This window comes from Coturnix japonica, chromosome 1 (assembly GCF_054131305.1).
Source record: "Coturnix japonica strain WE chromosome 1, WE-NBRP24, whole genome shotgun sequence".
NCBI lineage: Eukaryota > Metazoa > Chordata > Aves > Galliformes > Phasianidae > Coturnix > Coturnix japonica.
The window spans coordinates 110,450,320-110,469,045 of NC_140663.1; the positions used below are offsets into that span (position 1 = coordinate 110,450,320).

The following is an 18,726-nucleotide window of genomic DNA, read 5'->3' on the forward strand; positions in this document are numbered from 1 at the left end:
GAGTTCAGAATCATGTCACCTCCAAAGCCAACAAAAAGAAGTGATATTATATGTGGACTAACAACTATAACAAAGTAGATTACAGAAGTAATATTTGTCACTAGGGCATGTGACATCTGACCTGATGAATTTTAAAATGTGGACTATTAGTAATATTCCCACATCATCCATGCGTATTCTTCTACTGCAGCTAATTTTATTTAAAATATAAATAATGATAAATTTAATATGTATTTATGTGGTTGTATTTTTTTTTTAACAGTGTTATAGAATTGCCACCTGATCCCATATGGATTCCGTCCTCTCATTCTCTTCCTACCCATAAAAAGACTGCTGTCTCCTCCCTCAAATCTAGTGCTTTTCTTTCCCCCACTGTGATTTCTGCAAAACAAACTCCCACAATTATACCACTGATCCCCCCAGTTACAGAAAATATATTTTCTGAAACTCTCTCCACATCTTCCACTGCAGATCCTCTCTCGGAAACCTTTACCACTGCAACTTCTTTGTCTTCCACTACTGATACCACTACATATTCCTCTACTGAGTCTCTTGCTCAGCATACCATGGCAACTTTTCTCTCCATAGTTTCTAATAAATCTGTCACTACAATTCTCTCTTCCACACCTGCAACAAAATCTATTTCTAATGTTGCTCTCTCAATTAAATCTGATACTACGTATATTAGCAAGCCTATCACAATCATTTCTCCTGCTGTAAATTTCACTAAACCTACTGCAGTTTCCCCTTCTGAGCTTCCTCCCAAACCTCCAATAGCAATTCCACCTTTTGAAACTACCACCAGCTCTATTGCACAAATTCCTCTTCCTACAGATTTAACCCAACAGATTTCTGATAACATTACTGCAGTACCTATTCTTCCCCTTACTACTTTCTCAGTAACCCCTACTGTTAGTCCTGTCAAACATTCTGTCTCAGCTTCTCATCCTCATTCTACTGCTGATGGCCATGGTAGCCTGCCTAACGGAAGCACAGGTAAACGTGAAAAATAAAAAATATCTTTTAATTTGAATTCCATATACTGAATTTGCTTTCATTTTTTTTAAACAAGATTTCGGTTACATGTCTTAGCTATCGTCCTCCAATTACCATGACAAGCCTGACACAACTTTCAAATCTCTTTACTCATTTTAGAACATGTTCTGATGCCTCTAGCTATGATGAGTGGTACCTTGTGCCACAATATTTTGTTGACTGTGATAGTTAGTTTTTCTGGTTTTCTCCCGATTTCCTTCTTCTGGCAGCCACCCAATAGCTAAAAATTCTGAATAATAGATTATTTAGCATCTCTTATGGTGATTTTATAATCAATATAAAGTATAGTCAATGATGACTATTGGAAATTTTTTTCTATGTTTTCCTAAGACTGTAAGTATTACTAACTGCAAAGTAGCTGATAGGGAGAAGAAAAAAGACTGTTTCATGTAACATGCGTGTATCTGTGGTAAGCTTTTCCACTCAAGAAAATTGTTTAAGTTTTCTGCTTACTTCATTTCTAAAGCTCAATATTTAGAAAAATGTACAACTTTTCTTTTGTCACAGGAAAGATATTGTCAGCTACCACATACACAACTTCCGTATATACCACCATTAATGTCACCACAGCTGAGCAAATAGTATCCAAAATAGAAAAAGATTTAGCAGCTGGAAAAGTAGAGTCAGAAGATGTAGAACGGATGGTGAGTGAGGTTAGCAGAGTCCTGACAGCTTCTCAACAACTACCACCCCAAATTTCTAACAGGTAGGTCCATCTGGCAATAGATTAAAGGTATGTTGTATTGACTGTCTTGATAAATTACCATCAGCGTGCTTCATTTTTTAATAATTTTAGTCCAAAAGAATGTTTCTTGTTCTTTGACTTGCTTATACAGGAAAGGACTATTATTATAGTGTTACTTTGCTGTACTGTAATATATGCTATGAAAAAAACATTTTTGTGTTCAAACCATGGTAAGTGAGAAGAGTAAGCTGTATTTTAAATAGTGTTTGGATTGCTGCTCCATAACCACAACTTTGTGCTTGGTAATACTAAGCTTCTCTTTTTCTTAACAGAATTATAAAAGTAGTGGATTATATTGGCTTAAAACTGAACTTTTCAACAATATCTGCTGATTTTTCCTCCCCATCCTTGGCTCTGGCAGTTGTAAAAGCCAGTAGCATCCGCTCCAACCAAATCTCTTTTGCCGTCCAGGATTCATCTGATCTCCAGGTAGGACACTGAGAATTCTAAATTTTATGAAATTTCATAAGTTCATGTTTAAAGTGTTTATGTTTTATTATTTATCATATTTATAACATGACTTCTATTTTGCATTTATGTCACAAGTTCAGGGTCTTTAATTCAGTCTATTTTCAGACAAAAAAAGGCTTTGCTTTTTGAAATCTTTCAGAATTTTTTCTTTAATTTTCTGTGATGAGCTAAATTAAGCAACTGAGTTAGCAGAAACTGGCCTGTGTCTAATAGGCTGTTAGAGGGCACAGTGAGAACATCAGAGTGCTTGGCTGCATAATTTTGCCATGAGAACTCAGAATCATGAGTCATTTAATCATCTACCCTGACAGTGCTAAAATTTGTCAAGGAGTGTTGTCGCATGTGTTAGAAGATTAATTGCAGGAAATTGTCAGTGCCAGGAAAGAACTTACTACATTGCTTGAGTAATGACATTCATACAATTGTCACTCATGAGTAGTTAGTCTTGCCAAGAAAAAAGTGCTTAGAAATTTTGGATACACTTTCTCTCACTCAGAACCCCCTTCTCTCCAGGTTAAGGAAGTTCTGATTTGGACAATACAGCCCTTGGAGGCTTAAGTGAGGAAAGATGGAAAGTTGTGAACAAATATTGGCACTCTGCGTCCTCTCAGAGGAGGAAATATCTTAACATAAGCTGTTAGTAGTACTGGAACTGTTCTCTGGTACTGAAGTGGCACTACTTTTAGGCCTGCAGATGCTTTTTATTCCTTTGAGCAGAAGAGAAATGAGAGAGCAGCAGTGAGTTCCTGGCAGTGATTTGAGAGATGCGTATTTCAGAGTTCTAAACTGGATATAAGGCATAATTTAATTTTTCTTTAGTGACAGAAATGAGGCATAACTCTTGCATTTATTTTTCAGATCTCTCTTGGCCCTAATGCAATTCACGACTTAAATAATCTTGGATCAATTACGCTTCCTTCATCACTGCTCACAAACTTACCTCCTGAAGAGCTGGACTTGGCTTCTAGAATTATTTTCAATTTATTTAAAAAGACGAGTGTGTTCCAGGTACTTTTTTAATCCACTGTTCATAAGAGTTTAAATTCAGCACTTGAGCAAAAATAAAATCTGAACTGACTTGTTTTTGGCCATAGGACATATTTTAAAATTTCCTTATTTAAGAAGAAATTATTTTAGTCCAATACTCAATTCATATTATACCTGAACTTTGTAAAATCTACTGTTCTTTTCTTTGATTTTAAAATCGGATTTTTTTTTGTTGTAGGATCATTCCTTGAAGAATGCATCTTTAATCAGCAGTGTTATATCATCAAGTGTTGCTAACCTCACAATTAGCAACCTAAAGGCAAATGTGACTGTTACTTTGCAGAATATCAGACCTAATCAGGTATGATTTGTTTTGGCTGACAGAATTTGCTTTTGTTGTCTCCATTGGAGTTCTTGTAAAAGAAATACTGTACTAGAAATACAGATAAATTGCTTCTGCTTTACAAGCATGGACATTTCATTTCCAGATAGACTTTCAGAATCTCATATTTGCTTATTTATTGTTTATATTAATTTTTGTTCTCATGATTTGATGTAATTTTACTCTGTCAGCTCTGAAGTTTTGATCCTTTCTACCTGCCCTTCTTGTTTTATTCTCCAAAGAATAAGAGCTCTTATGTGAAAGCCTGACAGAGGGGTTTGCTAGGGAGATAATGCAGTCATGACATTCTTAGGTGCTATGTGGCCAGAAAGCCAAGTAAGTCTTTTTTCTTGGGGGGGGGAGGAATACTGATTCTTAAACTGAAACACAGGATTGGGTCATCAGGAAATACTAGGACTCTTACACAACATCTTCTTCATAAATGAGCACCAAGGATTAAAATACATCTATCCCATATATTGTAAACTGTTGGGATTCTACTAGTTTTGAGATATAATGGCAGCATTATTACTGTTTGGAGAAGTATAGTGTACTACTCCTACAGTTCATAAGGCTTTCATGGGAGGGAGTCTTTAACATGCTGTTAGTATAAAGTTATCAGATGCTTGCTAAAGAAAATGAGTTTTTCCTTTTCAGTGTGGTGAATTTCTTGATACATACAAAATCAGGAAGGATGAAAAATTGAAAGAATTTGTATAGTGTAGAAAGGCAGTGAAACAATGTTCATAGTGTTCTACCAGGAATGGAGTATCAGCATAGGTGGGAGACCTACCTCCTGTGAGGTCACTTCATATTTGTTCTTCATGTTTTTACCTGCATATTGTGATACTAATCTCTTTGCATTTAAGTTTATGTAGTATTCATGTAGAACAGGTATACTTGATGTATGTAGTATTTATTCTTCCCTGTATTCTGTAAATAATAGAAATTTCTTGATGATAAACTTACAGTTAAGAAAAATATCTTTTTTAAAAATTATCATTTTTATTTTTACCTCCCAACAGGATAATTCAACAGTTAGATGTGTTTTTTGGGACTTTAATAAAAATGGTAAGTACTCAATATCACCCAAGATATCATGTTGCTTTGGGTATGCTAACCCGCATTACTAGTAGAAAGCCATGCTTTAATCAATTACAAGGCTGTTTTCTTTAACAGGTGGACATGGAGGCTGGTCATATGATGGTTGCATTGTTAAAGAAAGTAGAGTAAATGAAACAGTTTGTTCATGCAACCACCTCACAAGCTTTGCAGTTTTAATGGTAAGTATTTCAAAAATTACCTATCTCAATTCAAGAAAATGCTAAATCGTGCTGCATATTCAGCAAATGAAAATTCAGAAAATACATACAACTTACTAAATACTAATTCAATTCTGTTCCCTTCATGCTTAGTACGTAGAGCTGTAAAACTACTAATGTCCTTGAGCTGCTTGTTGAATGAAGGCCTTGAGTTTCATTAAAGTAAAAACTGATTAAGTGCTTATTAAACTGCAGCTCATACATTTAGGCCGTTGTATGTTCTGTACAAAAAAAAAGTTTGAATAAATGCAATTTAAAATTATTTTAATCAGACCTCCACAGTTGTATTGACATTTCTGTTTTCCAACAAACGTTTTACAAGAGCCATGGAGAAAATGTTTTGTTTTGTGCATTTTCAGGTGTTTATTTCTTTTGTTTGTGTTTTTCCATTTCATAAGTATGCTCTCTGAAATTGACTTTTTTCTCTTTTAGAATCTGTATGGAAATACTCCTTTAAGTCCCACGCAAGAGTTGGTACTTACTTTTATATCGTATATAGGCTGTGGCCTGTCTGCAATTTTTCTTTCTATCACTCTTGTGACTTACATAGCTTTTGAGTAAGTATCTGTTCAACTCAGCTCCCATTATTCTTCAATTACATTTGTCTTTAGTCTTCACAGCAAAGTCTTTTCCAATAATTATTGATTCTGTCTCTATTAATAAATATACAAATTTGTCTTTGTTGGAACATTTTGTTAAGATGTTTGAGGTTCAACTGTTAAGTCCTCCATGGTGTGTTCTGGAAATCCTCCTAGAATTTATCTGGCACCTGTTTACTCTCTCATTATCCCATCAATAATAAGTACTTGGCTCTATTAAGGTTTTAGAAGCCTAGTCAAAAGTCTAAACTAGGTTAGCGCTAAAGAATACTCATTTTGTGTTTTGAAAGTAGTATAGCAAGAAGCTGCCTAGCATATAATGTTAAAAAAAGAAGAGGCATTGATATCTAGGAATCAAACCTATAGTTTAAATCTGTGTAATCTTTCTATAACAGACTTTATTCATATGGACTGTTAATTTGGAAATGTGTTATAAAACATTCTGTCCCATGTATAAATTCAGTGTAAAAATCACTGTTTATAAATGAAAATATATAAATACTTTTTTTTTTTTTTTTTTTCCATTTATAAACTAAAGAATACAAAAGAGAAAGTAAGCCAGAGATACGGGAACAATTGATGTCATCTCTTCAACTTGCTTTTTAGGAAAATCCGGAGAGACTATCCATCCAAAATATTAATTCAGCTGTGTGCTGCATTACTTCTCCTCAACCTGGTTTTCCTCCTTGACTCATGGATTGCGTTGTATAACACACGAGGCCTGTGCATTGCGGTTGCTGTATTTCTTCACTATTTTCTCTTGGTTTCGTTTACCTGGATGGGCCTAGAAGCTTTCCACATGTATCTTGCACTGGTGAAAGTATTTAATACCTATGTGCGGAAATACATTCTCAAGTTTTGCCTTGTTGGTTGGGGTATGTATTGGCTTTACTTTTTGGATTCTAGATGCATGTATCAACTCACCAAATATTCCTGCAAAGGTGACACTGTTTGGAAATGAAAAAGAAGCAGTTGCTAAATGTTACTACCATCAATTGCAAAGTATTCACTATCACTAAATCTGATGGTATTAATTCCAACTTTGAGGTAGTGAACTCCTCCCTAAGTAGAGGTGTTCTCAGATTGCAATGTGGAAAACAGACTGTTAGAATGTAAGGGAATAATGGATCTTCCTTTTGCAAGTACAGCAAAACCAAATTTGAATCATGGAATGGTTTGAGTTGGAAAGGACTTTTAAAGGTCATTTATTCCAACTCACCTGCAATGAACAGGGACACCTATGAGCTTGATCAGGGTGCTCAAAGCCACGTTCCAGCCTGACCCTGAAATGTCTCCAGGACATCTACTGTCCACTCTTATCATTAAAAAAACAAAAAACCTTATATCCAGTCTGAATTTCCCCTCTTTTAGTTTGAAATGATTTCCCCTTGTCCTGTCACAATAGATCTTGGTAAAGAGTCTGTTCCCTTCAAAATGGCTTATTTCCATTAGTTAGACAGACTGCATCAGTTGTGTTTTGAAAATAAATGCAATTAGATATATACGTTCCATTTCTGGAATAGCACTGTTACTAACAAAAAGTGGCAAGGCAGATGTAACTGGTTCAAAGATGAAGAGATTGTTATTGCCCTTGTTATCATCCTTGGCCACTTGAGTTACACACTAGTAAAGGCACTAAAATCAATACAATTGTTTTCTTTAAATGGATATAAGAAATAAAATTGAGTGTGCTTTATTACTTTATTAAATGTTTTAAATCAGTTTGACATGTAACAATTTTTGTTGCTTAAGTGAGAAAGTTTGGAGCTAGCTGCAGAGAGGAACTGTGGTTTCTCTCCACCTTATGTTCCTGAGCACAGCTTGAATGCCTCATTTAGTTTCAAGTTATAATATTATATTTGTCAAGATTTTCACTTACGTTTTTTGTCTAATCTTTTAGGGTTACCAGCAGTAGTTGTGGCTATTGTGTTGGCAATATCACCAGATAACTATGGACTTATATCCACTGGGAAGGTTTCAAAAACAAGACCTGATGAATTGTAAGTTAAATAAAAGGAGGTGCTCGCTTTCTTTTCTTTTGGGAAGGGAAAGGGTGGAATTGTACTAAATTGCTTTTCTTCAGTGCTGGGGGAAGGAAAGAAGCAGTGAGAGAGCTTTGCAGTGGTATAGCTCTATCATATGTTGCATACTTTGTGGTAACTGTCTACACGAATGCACTTGCTTTTGGTATAAAAAACAAACAAAAAACCCTACAACTTTTTACTAAATAAGCAAAAAATGACTTGTAATTAAAACAGAATATGCCTTTATCTTGTATTTATTTCAGTTTCTTTTTCTGTTGATGGGTGACGGACTTTATTCTTGTGTTTTAGCTGCTGGATTAAAAACAGAATTGTCTTCTATATTACTGCTGTGGGATACTTTTGTGTGATATTCCTGATCAATATCAGCATGTTCATTGTTGTGCTGATCCAGCTGTGTCGCATAAAAAAGAAAAAACAACTTGGTGCTCAGAGAAAAACAAGCATTCAAGACCTTCGGAGTGTTGCTGGTCTCACATTTTTGTTGGGAATTACTTGGGGATTTGCTTTCTTCACAGTAAATGAGGTTTTTACCTACCTCTTCACCATCTTCAACACTTTACAAGGTAAGTTTATGCTTTTATGTGTCAGCTTACTGCCAACACTATAATGAACAAAACATTTGAAACATTTGAAAATGGCACTTCCATAATTCAGAAACAAAGTTGTGATTTTGGTAAGCTCTTTAACAAGTTGATTAAATTGATTATTATGCTGCTTTAATGTAGTTTTATGTTAAAGTAAGATATAGAAAAGCTATCTACTAATTGCATGTATAATATATTTATAGCCGTATTATAGTTTAAATATATGCAAACCAGATACTATGGAAAGTGACAGTATGTCAAGAGATTAATTGTGTACTCAGTTACTGTAAGCGTTCAAAAAATAATACAATTAACTTAGTTAAAATGGTTGTATGGTTATACAGTCAATAGGTATACAGAGATTATACAGATGTTTTGTATGAAAGATTATTGTGATAGAAGGATAAAGGGAAAACGCTCACTGATGTTGAAGGTTTGCAGTAAACTCCACGAAGGAAGTGATCTCCAGAAAAAGAGAACCTACCTTAGTGGTGGTTAGTCCATAAATGAGATCTGGGAGAGGTGGAGCCAAGCTCCACCCCTTCTGGTAGTACAGCTGAATTATCTTCACCTGTGCTCCCACAGCTGACTCATTGCTTGCCTCAGGTGGTTAATCAGAGGTTCAGGCTATGATCAACAGTTCCCCATACAATGGTATTATTTTCCAACTTACAACTAAGTCGTGAGGGCGAAGTGTGACATTCATCAAAGGGCCATTGAGACAGACAAGGCTGTGGTATCTAAAATGTCTCCTTATAAGCACTGCCTTTAATAGATATGAAGGCATGAAGCTCTGCAGAGGCTGGGATACTACTGGACATATCCAGAAGCAGATTTCAGGGGCTTCAAAAGTTTTTGTATAGATATGAGGTACTGTAGCTGCATGCTGTTACCTGAGTGTACCTAAATTTTCCTGTTTTATTTTGAATCCAAATTTTTCTTTGAATGCTCTTTAGATTACTGGTGGAATAATTTCCCAGGGAGACTAAAGCAATGAAAATAGCATCTCTGTGTATACTACTCCTCTATTTGGTATGTGTCGCAACCTAAATGGTTTCCTGGCCATAGAATAGAAATCATGACAGTAGGTTTGCAGAATTCCATCTTACATAAGGAAGTAGAGGCATTATTTTAAACGTTTGTTTACTTTTAATACAGGGTACTGTAAATGACCACTAGCAAGTGTGCTTATGATTAATAAAACAAATATATATCAAGCTATTGCAAAATTATTACCAGAAAGTAATACTTTTTATTTCCATGGATACAAAGGGCACAAGAAATAGAATAAAGAATTTAATAGAGAAAATTATAATGTACAAAACACCAGTTTTCAATAGTCACCACTGTTAGCTATGCATTTTCATCAACAATGAACAAGAGCAATGGAATGTGGCTTGTCTTTCATGTCGCTGTTGCTGCTGCTGAAAGGCACCACCCACCACCTCACTGTGCTGACAGTCATTGTTTGGTCTCCATAAACGTTCAGTAAACAAAGATTAATGTCAGTTAGTGCCATTTTTTCTGCACGGAGGAATTCAGTGACACACCTCTGCTTCATCAACACTTGATATGCCGTTGTGTCAGAGTGGCCCTCTGCTGCCATCTGTCATGCCGCAACAACATGTAATGGGGTACTGGTGAAAAAGTTCAACCTCTACTGCTGTAGCTCCAACATCTGCCTCTGATGTTGTGGGCCAACATGATAAAATAGGATGTATTACTGTCAGAGCAGCATTCGAATGTTCACTACTTGTAAACACTGCTACAGTACGCTACAACGTATATATTCAATAGCACCAGCAAGTGTACTGAGAAAGATTTCTACTGTAGGTTACAGCAAAACTATCCCTAGTAAAGTAGGAGATATGTATGTGTTTGCATATGTATGCATGAATACATAGACGCTCATACACATACCCAGAGATGTTCAATTTCAGATAGGAAACAAGTCATTTTTATGTTGCAAAGACATAAGAGGGTGTATAACTCTACACTTGGAGCAGCTTATAGATGCTTGTAATTTCTGTTTTTCATGTAGGTGGCCAATACGCAATGATCCTATTTTTTCAGGCAAAGTTTTTCTTTTCCCGGAATACTTACATGTTCATTTGGCTAATACAGACAATAGCAGTTATCGATTCCAATTGTTTCTAAGTGTTTCCCCTTTGTTTCAGAGTATTTTTCACTTTTGCAGACAAGTTGTAATTATAGTTCCTTGTTTTTGCCCTTATTTTTAGTATCTTCAAGATGTCTCTGGTTCTTAGGTACCCAAGAACGCTTCAGAGAGACTGGCTGCAGTTCTCAGAGATGCTTCAGGCTCATATTTGAAAGGAGAAACTTTATTCACTTTGTTATTTGGTTATATTTGGTTCGTGCATTTGTGTACGTGATATCTTCCATCTGTGTTCAGTGGAACAGTACTCCTTAGAGTTCTGAGTCGTGAACATTTTCACCAAAGAAAACTTCTGATTAGAAGATAAAAACAAATGAAAGAAACCAAAATGTTGTTTATCATCCATGTCATTGTTTTGCAGGGTTCTTCATTTTCATCTTCTATTGCGTAACCAAGGAGAATGTCCGTAAGCAGTGGAGAAGATATCTGTGCTGTGGGAAATTCAGGCTAGCTGAAAATTCTGGTAAGCATAAAATGTTTTTATTGTTCTTTTTTTTTCCTTCTTCCAAAGAATTTATACACAAAGTTCCTAGCATTTAAGAATATGTTTTTTTATTAAATTCAGTAAAATCTGTTGTCCTAGTTGCAGGTGTAATTTATTTTCCGAAGTATAATAAACCTCTGAAATTATACTCTTTAAAGACAGCAGCTAATGCAGTTGTTGCATTAAGTTATTAACTGCAGCCTGGTCTCTGCTGCTGCAGTATATGGGCATGTCTTTGAAGAAGACTTTTGATCATGATTAGAACTTTTAAGATCTGTTCCAGTTTGAGTCAATTGTAGTTTTGCCAGAAACTTCAGAAAAACAAAAATATATAAATATATAAAAAATATATAAATAGGTTTGATTATTTTGTTATTCAGTAGCTGACTTCTCATAAAGCTGTATGATTTTCAGTCATCTCTTTAGTTTTTGGAAAATTCTGATTTGGTACATAGTCATAAAACTAAACCTCTTGCTTTAAGAAGGAGTTAAAGAGAAAAAAACAAACTAGATGCAAATAATTGTAAGCATTGAGAGTTTTGATGTTCTTTGCAGAGTCTTGTTCTGTTTAGGGAACTGCATTATTGCTTTGATGAGTTGCACAATTTTCTCTGATGTCCATCTGTTGTAGACTGGAGCAGAACTGCTACTAATGGTTTAAAGAAGCAGACTGTAAACCAAGGGGTGTCCAGTTCTTCCAATTCCTTGCAATCAAACAGTAACTCCACAAATTCTACAACGGTGCTGATGAATAATGATTATTCGGTGCATGCAAATGGAAATGGTACGTATCATTGCAATACTGTGCTCTTTCCCACTAATTTGAAGTGAATTGCTGACCAATTTTTGGATGTCAGGGACAAGTTCTTCACAGAGGCAGTGGTGAGGTGCTGGCACAGGCTGCCCAGAGAGGCTGTGGATGCCCCATCCCTGGAGTTGTTCAAGACCAAGTTGGATGGAGCCCTGGGCAACCTGGTGTAGTACCATCAGATCTGGAGGTTGGTGGCTCTAGCCTGTGGCAGGGGGGTTGGAACTTGGTGATCTTTGGGGTCCCTTCCAACCCAAGCCATTCTATGATTCTAGGAATCAATAATATAATATAGGGTCAATAGTAATATAAGGTCAAAATATTTCAGATTTCCTCACAAATAATATCACACATATGGTTTACTAGATGGTTCACAAAGATTTAAAGTATCCATGTTATGCTTAGTGGGGTCTGTTGATTTACATCTCAGATTGTAGGTAATTATCAGTAAGGCTGTTATTCACCAAAAGCTGCTGTAAGCACTTTTCTTGTCAGATGTACCAGGGAAGATCAGATTTCCCATAATAAACTCATTTCACTGCCTTGATGTTTCTCACCAGTTTTTCTCTTCCCAAAACCATAAATGGCAATTAGATTCTGTATTGACTGTTGTCTTGTCAGTAGGTTTAACACTAACCAGTCATGGCGATGTTGGTTTGTGAAGTGATGCAAATAGTAACACAAATAACAGTATTAAACGTGTGTTTTGATTAATTCTGCTGTAAATAATAGATGTGCATTTGTGTTTGTGAACTCAATCTCCGTTTTTAAAATGATCCTTTCCCAAAAGAAATACTAGTACTGTTTTGGGTTTTCCCATCTTGATATTTTATTCCATCCCGTGATAGATGTGATATCAGGATGGTGGCACATCTCTTAAATTTACCTGCTCTCTGAGAAAGTAGAAAAATAGAAAAAGGAAAAAGAAAAAAGACCAACTGAAAGCATTTGTGAAAATATTTATAATAATAAACCCTATTTCTCAGAAAAATTATCTGGAGTGCAGTTGCATTGATATATGAAATTTCATCCAGTTGAGTTGAGCATTTGTGGAGCTGGTGTTTCAGTCCATTAAGAGACTTCATTTGGGAGTGGTACTACATATGATCACTGTAGGGATATGGAAATGTGTAAGATTTTCAATCTAAATATGGCTTGCAAAAGTATTTGGACCAAGGTCATATTCTGATTGTTTTCCAGAAATAAATGTTGCAAGTTGAATGCATTTCAAAGGAAAAAACAACTGCCTTGTTTACTCCAAGTTTATTTCATATCCATGGCAAAACTGAGAAACTTGAACTTAACTATAGTTAATGCAAAACTGGAGTTTGGAAGTATTTTGCATCTTATCTAGTGATGCTGATTCCAAGTCTGAGTCTACATTCCAAGAATTGTGTTCTTCATGGTTGAAAATGTGAAATATTTGTATTAAATGTATTAAAGTCTCCCACAGAATAGATACAGAATGTGTACAGAAAAACCCTCATCTTGAAGTTATTGCAGTGATAAAATGAGATAGCGTGAACTCCTGACGCTCACTGGAAAAGTACGCTGATTCTGACCTTCTCTGAAAGGGGATGCACTTTTTGTTTCTACAGGCCACCTTTGTGGTGAGAAGAATGGTATTTCTTTCAGTGTGCAGAATGGTGATGTGTGTCTTCAGGACTTTACAGGCAAACAACTTGCATTTCAAGAAAAGGATGACACTGGCAGCCAAAATAGCCGTATCTCACTTAGAAGGACTTCAAAGAGGGGAAGCCTACCTTCCACTGAGAAAATGTGATTTCCTTTTGAACAGAACACTGTTTTACAGCACGAAGTAGAGAATTTACTTCAACGGTTTTACATAATGTGAGAAGACCAAAGACTGATTATATTTAATATATTGTCCTGAAGCTTGCAGGAAGCCATGTAATGGCTTGACAAAGACAGTTCTTAATTGGACAAAAAAATTGGGAGGAAGCTCCTGTTCTGACAAGGTATTTCGGATGTTGAATTACAGCTGGCATGTTTCTATTTTGATTCTTCATTAGGAATTTTTGAGGATTTTTACGCTTAAAGGAAAGTTTTGTTTAGACCTTTTTCAGTACAACTAAATATCTGGATATAATGCATAGTAGTATTGTATAAATGTAGGAAATTACAACTCCTGTGTTATCTTTAAAAACGTTAGCTATACTGTCTTCAAGTTTTTGTATGTTAGAGTTGCAGATTAGTGCTGTACATAAGGAGGAGAATGTCAGCCTTTAAATATCTTAGCGACAGTTTTATATTTATTTCTTGTAATATAAATTTAAATATTCTTTTGTATAGAAAAATAATTGATGTTTTGTTGCAACTTTTATTGTACTTTGCATTTGTCTTGAATTGAAATAATTAACAGAATGATACAGAAGTTACTGTGTTCAGTAAGTGAAATCACTTTCTGTGGTTTGCCAGAGACAGAACTGGATATGTGACAGCATTATTTTGTAACCCTTAGTGTCCTCTCTCAGTGCAACACAGAGAGGTGGAGAAACTGGGCGTCATCAAAATAGAGCGCTAAGAATGAGGGAGTGATAATAAGTCACCCGTAAGTTATTAAATGTAGCTAAGTTATCTTAGTGGCTGGACTAAGTCAGTGGGAGCTTTTGCCATTGATTTCACCAGGTTCAATATTTTATCTTGAGTTCCACATACTAAACACACTGCCATCTCTCATCTGCAGTGATTTAAAAGTGTTTTTATTTGTTTGTTTGTTTTTAATTAAAGAAAGTACAGAAAGTAATGCTAGCTGTTATATTTAGTAGCCTAGTACATTGTTTGTTTTGTTGAGAGGTTATTTTTAAGGGGCAGCTCTTGAGCAGTTACAGTCTATTTCTACTTGCGTTTTGGTCCTTCCTTGGCAAACCAAGTTCTGAGGTCCCCCCACCTCAGTTAATTCCTGAATCATCATTTAATTCCCTCCGTGATATTTCTCTGAAAAAGATGGATTTTTGGCTTCACATACGCAGTGGTTGGAAGAAAACAGAGCCATGCAGCACTGTGAGGATTTCTGAACAGTGTGAGCACATGTTGTCCGTGCTTCTTAGACAAGCGTGTGGCTGTGGCTGTTTCATGTGCTCCGTGGGTTCTTGCAGGAAGGTTGGATACTGCCAGAGAAAAGCCAGTGTCACGCTGCAGAGTGCCAATGCCTGGAAAGGGGCTTTTTGAGGCAGATGTTCACTGGAGGGGAGAAAGGGTTCTGCTGTCTCAGTAGGGATCCCTGGAAACGCTTCTCAACAAAAAGCATTGGTGAAACACCTTTCTGATGCTCTGGTGTGGTTGTTGAACCTCCACACTACTAAGCTCTCACGAGGTTCTAAATCCAGTGCCTGGATTCTTTTGGTCACCTGTGTCTGAAACTGTGTCGAATATGCCTTTAAAGTGAGAGATCAAAGCGTTTGTTGTGTTTACCCACAAGGTCTTAACTACATGTTAATAAAAGAAGGTACTGGAATGCTAGTAGCTAGAATGCTTTTCTGTGAACGCTTTAACTGTTGGCAAATTGCCTTTGCACTGTTTCTTGTAAATTTATTTAATGTCCTTGTATTTATATTTTCAACTGTAAAAAAAATAATAAATTTACAGCAAGTAAACACAAAATACATAAATTTTGTCTTTTAGCTAAATGTGTTATGCTGGACTGTGTTACAGTTCAAATGATGTGAGCTGGAATATGTCACCTCATGAACAAAGTGCTGGTGTGGCCCTTGCTTTCTTGTGTCCTGTTACCTCGATCTGGTAACCTGGAAAGTCAAGTCCCTTTGTGAATGTGTATCGACGGCCCCGACCAAGTCACAACTGTTTGTTACACCATTATGGTGAGCTGTAAAATGGCGTTTATTGGAATGTGAGGGTCCCTTATATAGGTATCCAGTTTCATCCTTACCTTTTTTACATATGCATGACCCAGCAGGGGAGGGCCTATCACGTTACATCCCGAGGGTCCGATTTCGCCTAATACAACATCTCCCTCTCCCCATGCTTAACAAAACCATGCCCCGTTACAACGCAAGTTCCAATCCTAATCCTAGTATATAAAAGTGTTAGTACTTATATAAATTTTTGTGGTGAGTTATTTAAAAAGTGACGTAAACATGCAGAGGTATGTGGTGCAGTGTGTAATAATGTTAGTGTTTCTTTAGTTAGTATTTTCAAGGCATCTTGGGCTATATTATACAGTTCATCCTTCTGCTCAAAGCTTCTCGTATATCTGTTGGAACTCCATTTTCTCATTCAAAGTCCTTGCACCTGTGCCTCTTGAGCCAGCAGCAGGAAATCTATTGCAGCTCTATTCTCTGTGACCTTCCCGCTCCCCAAGGACACGTATCTTGTCCTTCAGGAGACGGTTGGTCCTTTCCACAATGCTTGTCCCTGGGAATTCCCAGGGATGCCTGTCGAGTGAGATATTCCCCAATGCTCCTTGAGTAGATCTCGAGATGAAGCACGAGCCATTGTCTGTCTTGATGTGTTGCAGCACACCAAGGACCATGATGGCAGTGGCCCAGTGTCGCTGAGCTGCAGGGGACTTAAATGTTAACATAACCATCACTCAATCAAAACCTTCACTGATAATACACTAAACAGAAGATTACATGTAACGTCATAATTTTTTGAGTTGACATATACACACTCATTCAAGCATTCATTTTAGACAATTCTATAAATGAAAATTCCTAAGCTAATGTATTATTACTTATCGATAACTATGAGGTGGCAAACCACCAAAAGGAGAGAGAAAAGGAACACAGTAGTGATGAATGTGATAGGCAGTGCCTGCAGGGCGTCCCCTGCTTCAAAGTGCACTTTGCCTTTCTCACCCATCACAGATTCTCTCCTGTGCAGGCTTTTTCACATGTACTCCATATATGCATGGCCAGTGCATGATACAGAGCCCAGGTGGAACACCTGCTCTTAAAAGATAACAAACCACTATATTAGATCTCTCTACAATACAAACTACTCAGAAAAGTTATTTAGAGCTACAGTTACTTATTCCTATTGATTGTTACTAAAATCATCTATGGGTAGTATAGTAATTCTTGATGCAGTACAGAGTGAGATGCACCTGTAACTGTCAGAAAACAAATATCTTTGCACTGCTGTGAGCACATTGCATTCAGCCCACTACGGCAAAACTCATCCTGGGATCTTCAGATCCTGCTCTAGTACGGCTGCCACCGTTCCATCCAACTCCACCACCACAATTCCCCCTCCATACAATTTCAAGCTCCATCAACAAATTTGTCCAAGAACCCTACCCTAGTTCCCTCAATATGTATATTATTGGGAGAAAATGAAGGCATTCTTGCTCCGACTAGCAAGAGATACTTCTAATGTCTTGCTTTTGTCCCCATTCAGAAGTAACGATTTGTTTACTTTCGCAAGCGGCGGAGCCGAGGGGCGGGGGGTAAGCAGTGAGGGGGGGGGCAGCGCGGGGGTTTGCATTCTCTTGCTGGCACTTAAACTTCTCTGGCTAGAGCAGGTCACATTCAATATTTTAACTCACTGTTCTTCTGTAACTTTTTTCCCGTTGTTTTTTTTTGTTTTGTTTTTTGTTTTTTTCTTTTTTTTTTTTTTTTTTTTTTTCACAATTCCACTACTCGAACCCTCAATTACACTTCCATGTAACATTAATAATTCCACTTCCATATAGCATTCATGTTTACACATCCCTATAACATTAACAGTTCCATACACCATTTGCATTTATACTTTCACATACCATAAACATTTAACAATCACAAAGACAGTGACAATAATCAATACAGTTTATCCTAAGCATTCTTCCTCTCCTCCAAGTTGTCAGCAGGAGTTTAACCGACTCCAACTCGGGCTGCCGTGGCTCGCTCGTCAGCTGGTCTTGTTTCTGCTTCAGAGGCTCCACTCGAGCCCGGGGCCCCCTGACCGGGCCCCCAATTAACGATAAAAAGGAATGCCTCCCTTATCTTTGACCAATCCGAGATTTGGTCGCTCTTGTTCTCCCCTCTCCCTCCCCCCAGGTAGAGCTGGACCAGCAGGGTTATGATGACTAGGAACGCCTCCGCCTCCGCCCCCGTTGATGAGGATTGGCTTCCATCTTGGTTAGTCCTATCCACCCCGCCCCACGGGGCGGAGCCACACCCACAACCCATCCCATCTCGAGGAAAGGACCCATCCTCCCGCCCCTGCTCACTCCCCTTCCCCACCCCCAAGGATGAGCGAAGGAGTGCAGAAGATACCGGTTGCTTTGGATACCGATATGGGGCCTCAGAGGAAGGCTTCTCCTGGTCAAGAGATAAGGATGTGGAATGTGTGGAATGCTGCTGGACGGGACCGTCTGCTTGTTGTTCAGCCGGAGTGATGGGTGCGGTCTGGATGGCTCCCGCCACCTTGTCTTTGTCTTTCAAATCCTCACATCTGCAAGAGAAAAAGCCTCCCGACCCACATTCCGCCGTCCCAACCCGAGTCTTCCCTTTCCGAGCCGCTTTCAGCGCCCCAAGCACCAACCCCCACGTTTTGAACTCAGCATCTTTCTGCTCATTCATTGCGCGCTCACAGAGCGAAAAAGTTAAAGAGTCCCGCTTATTGTGATCCAAAATCACCCGAGGAGAGGAAAGCTCCCTCTCCTTTTCAAGACAACTAATGACGACTGCAATGTCCTTCTTAGAAGGCGTAGCTTTCCTACCATAGTAGGTTTTACAAAGTTGCAATACTACTCTAATGACGGAATACATTTACCCAGAGACCTGAAGTCTTCCTGGTCTTCTACGAACTATCGGCCGTAGGATAGGCGCAGCGCTGCATTCCCCTTTGCACCCCACCGAGAGTGCTTCCACGGGCTCGAACCGTGGATACCGCGTCCGTCAGCGCGGTTTTAGCCGTCGCACACTCACCTCCAGGACTTTTCCTCACACGGGGCACCATTTGTTACCTCGATCTGGTAACCTGGAAAGTCAAGTCCCTTTGTGAATGTGTATCGACGGCCCCGACCAAGTCACAACTGTTTGTTACACCATTATGGTGAGCTGTAAAATGGCGTTTATTGGAATGTGAGGGTCCCTTAT

General features: G+C 37.7%; 1 protein-coding gene across 6 annotated transcripts in view; it reads left to right on the plus strand.

Annotated features, from left to right (window-relative positions):
* ADGRG2 (adhesion G protein-coupled receptor G2) overlaps positions 1 to 15,291 on the plus strand; it is a 50,194-nt gene extending 34,903 nt beyond the window's left edge. For 5 of the 6 annotated variants that reach the window (XM_032441054.2, XM_015886254.3, XM_032441059.2 and 2 more), the window contains 14 exons: positions 263 to 996; positions 1,564 to 1,762; positions 2,074 to 2,230; positions 3,131 to 3,280; positions 3,498 to 3,620; positions 4,667 to 4,712; positions 4,821 to 4,924; positions 5,396 to 5,520; positions 6,169 to 6,437; positions 7,463 to 7,562; positions 7,896 to 8,170; positions 10,729 to 10,830; positions 11,483 to 11,635; positions 13,258 to 15,291. In XM_032441054.2, the coding sequence (XP_032296945.2) occupies positions 263 to 996; positions 1,564 to 1,762; positions 2,074 to 2,230; positions 3,131 to 3,280; positions 3,498 to 3,620; positions 4,667 to 4,712; positions 4,821 to 4,924; positions 5,396 to 5,520; positions 6,169 to 6,437; positions 7,463 to 7,562; positions 7,896 to 8,170; positions 10,729 to 10,830; positions 11,483 to 11,635; positions 13,258 to 13,442 (2,722 nt within the window). In that variant the 3' untranslated portion in view covers positions 13,443 to 15,291. Of the gene's footprint in view, positions 1 to 262; positions 997 to 1,563; positions 1,763 to 2,073; positions 2,231 to 3,130; positions 3,281 to 3,497; positions 3,621 to 4,666; positions 4,713 to 4,820; positions 4,925 to 5,395; positions 5,521 to 6,168; positions 6,438 to 7,462; positions 7,563 to 7,895; positions 8,171 to 10,728; positions 10,831 to 11,482; positions 11,636 to 11,708; positions 11,871 to 13,257 lie in introns of those variants that run through there. The other variant, XM_085550330.1, reaches the window with a different exon arrangement.
* Positions 15,292 to 18,726: the final 3,435 nt, after the last annotated feature.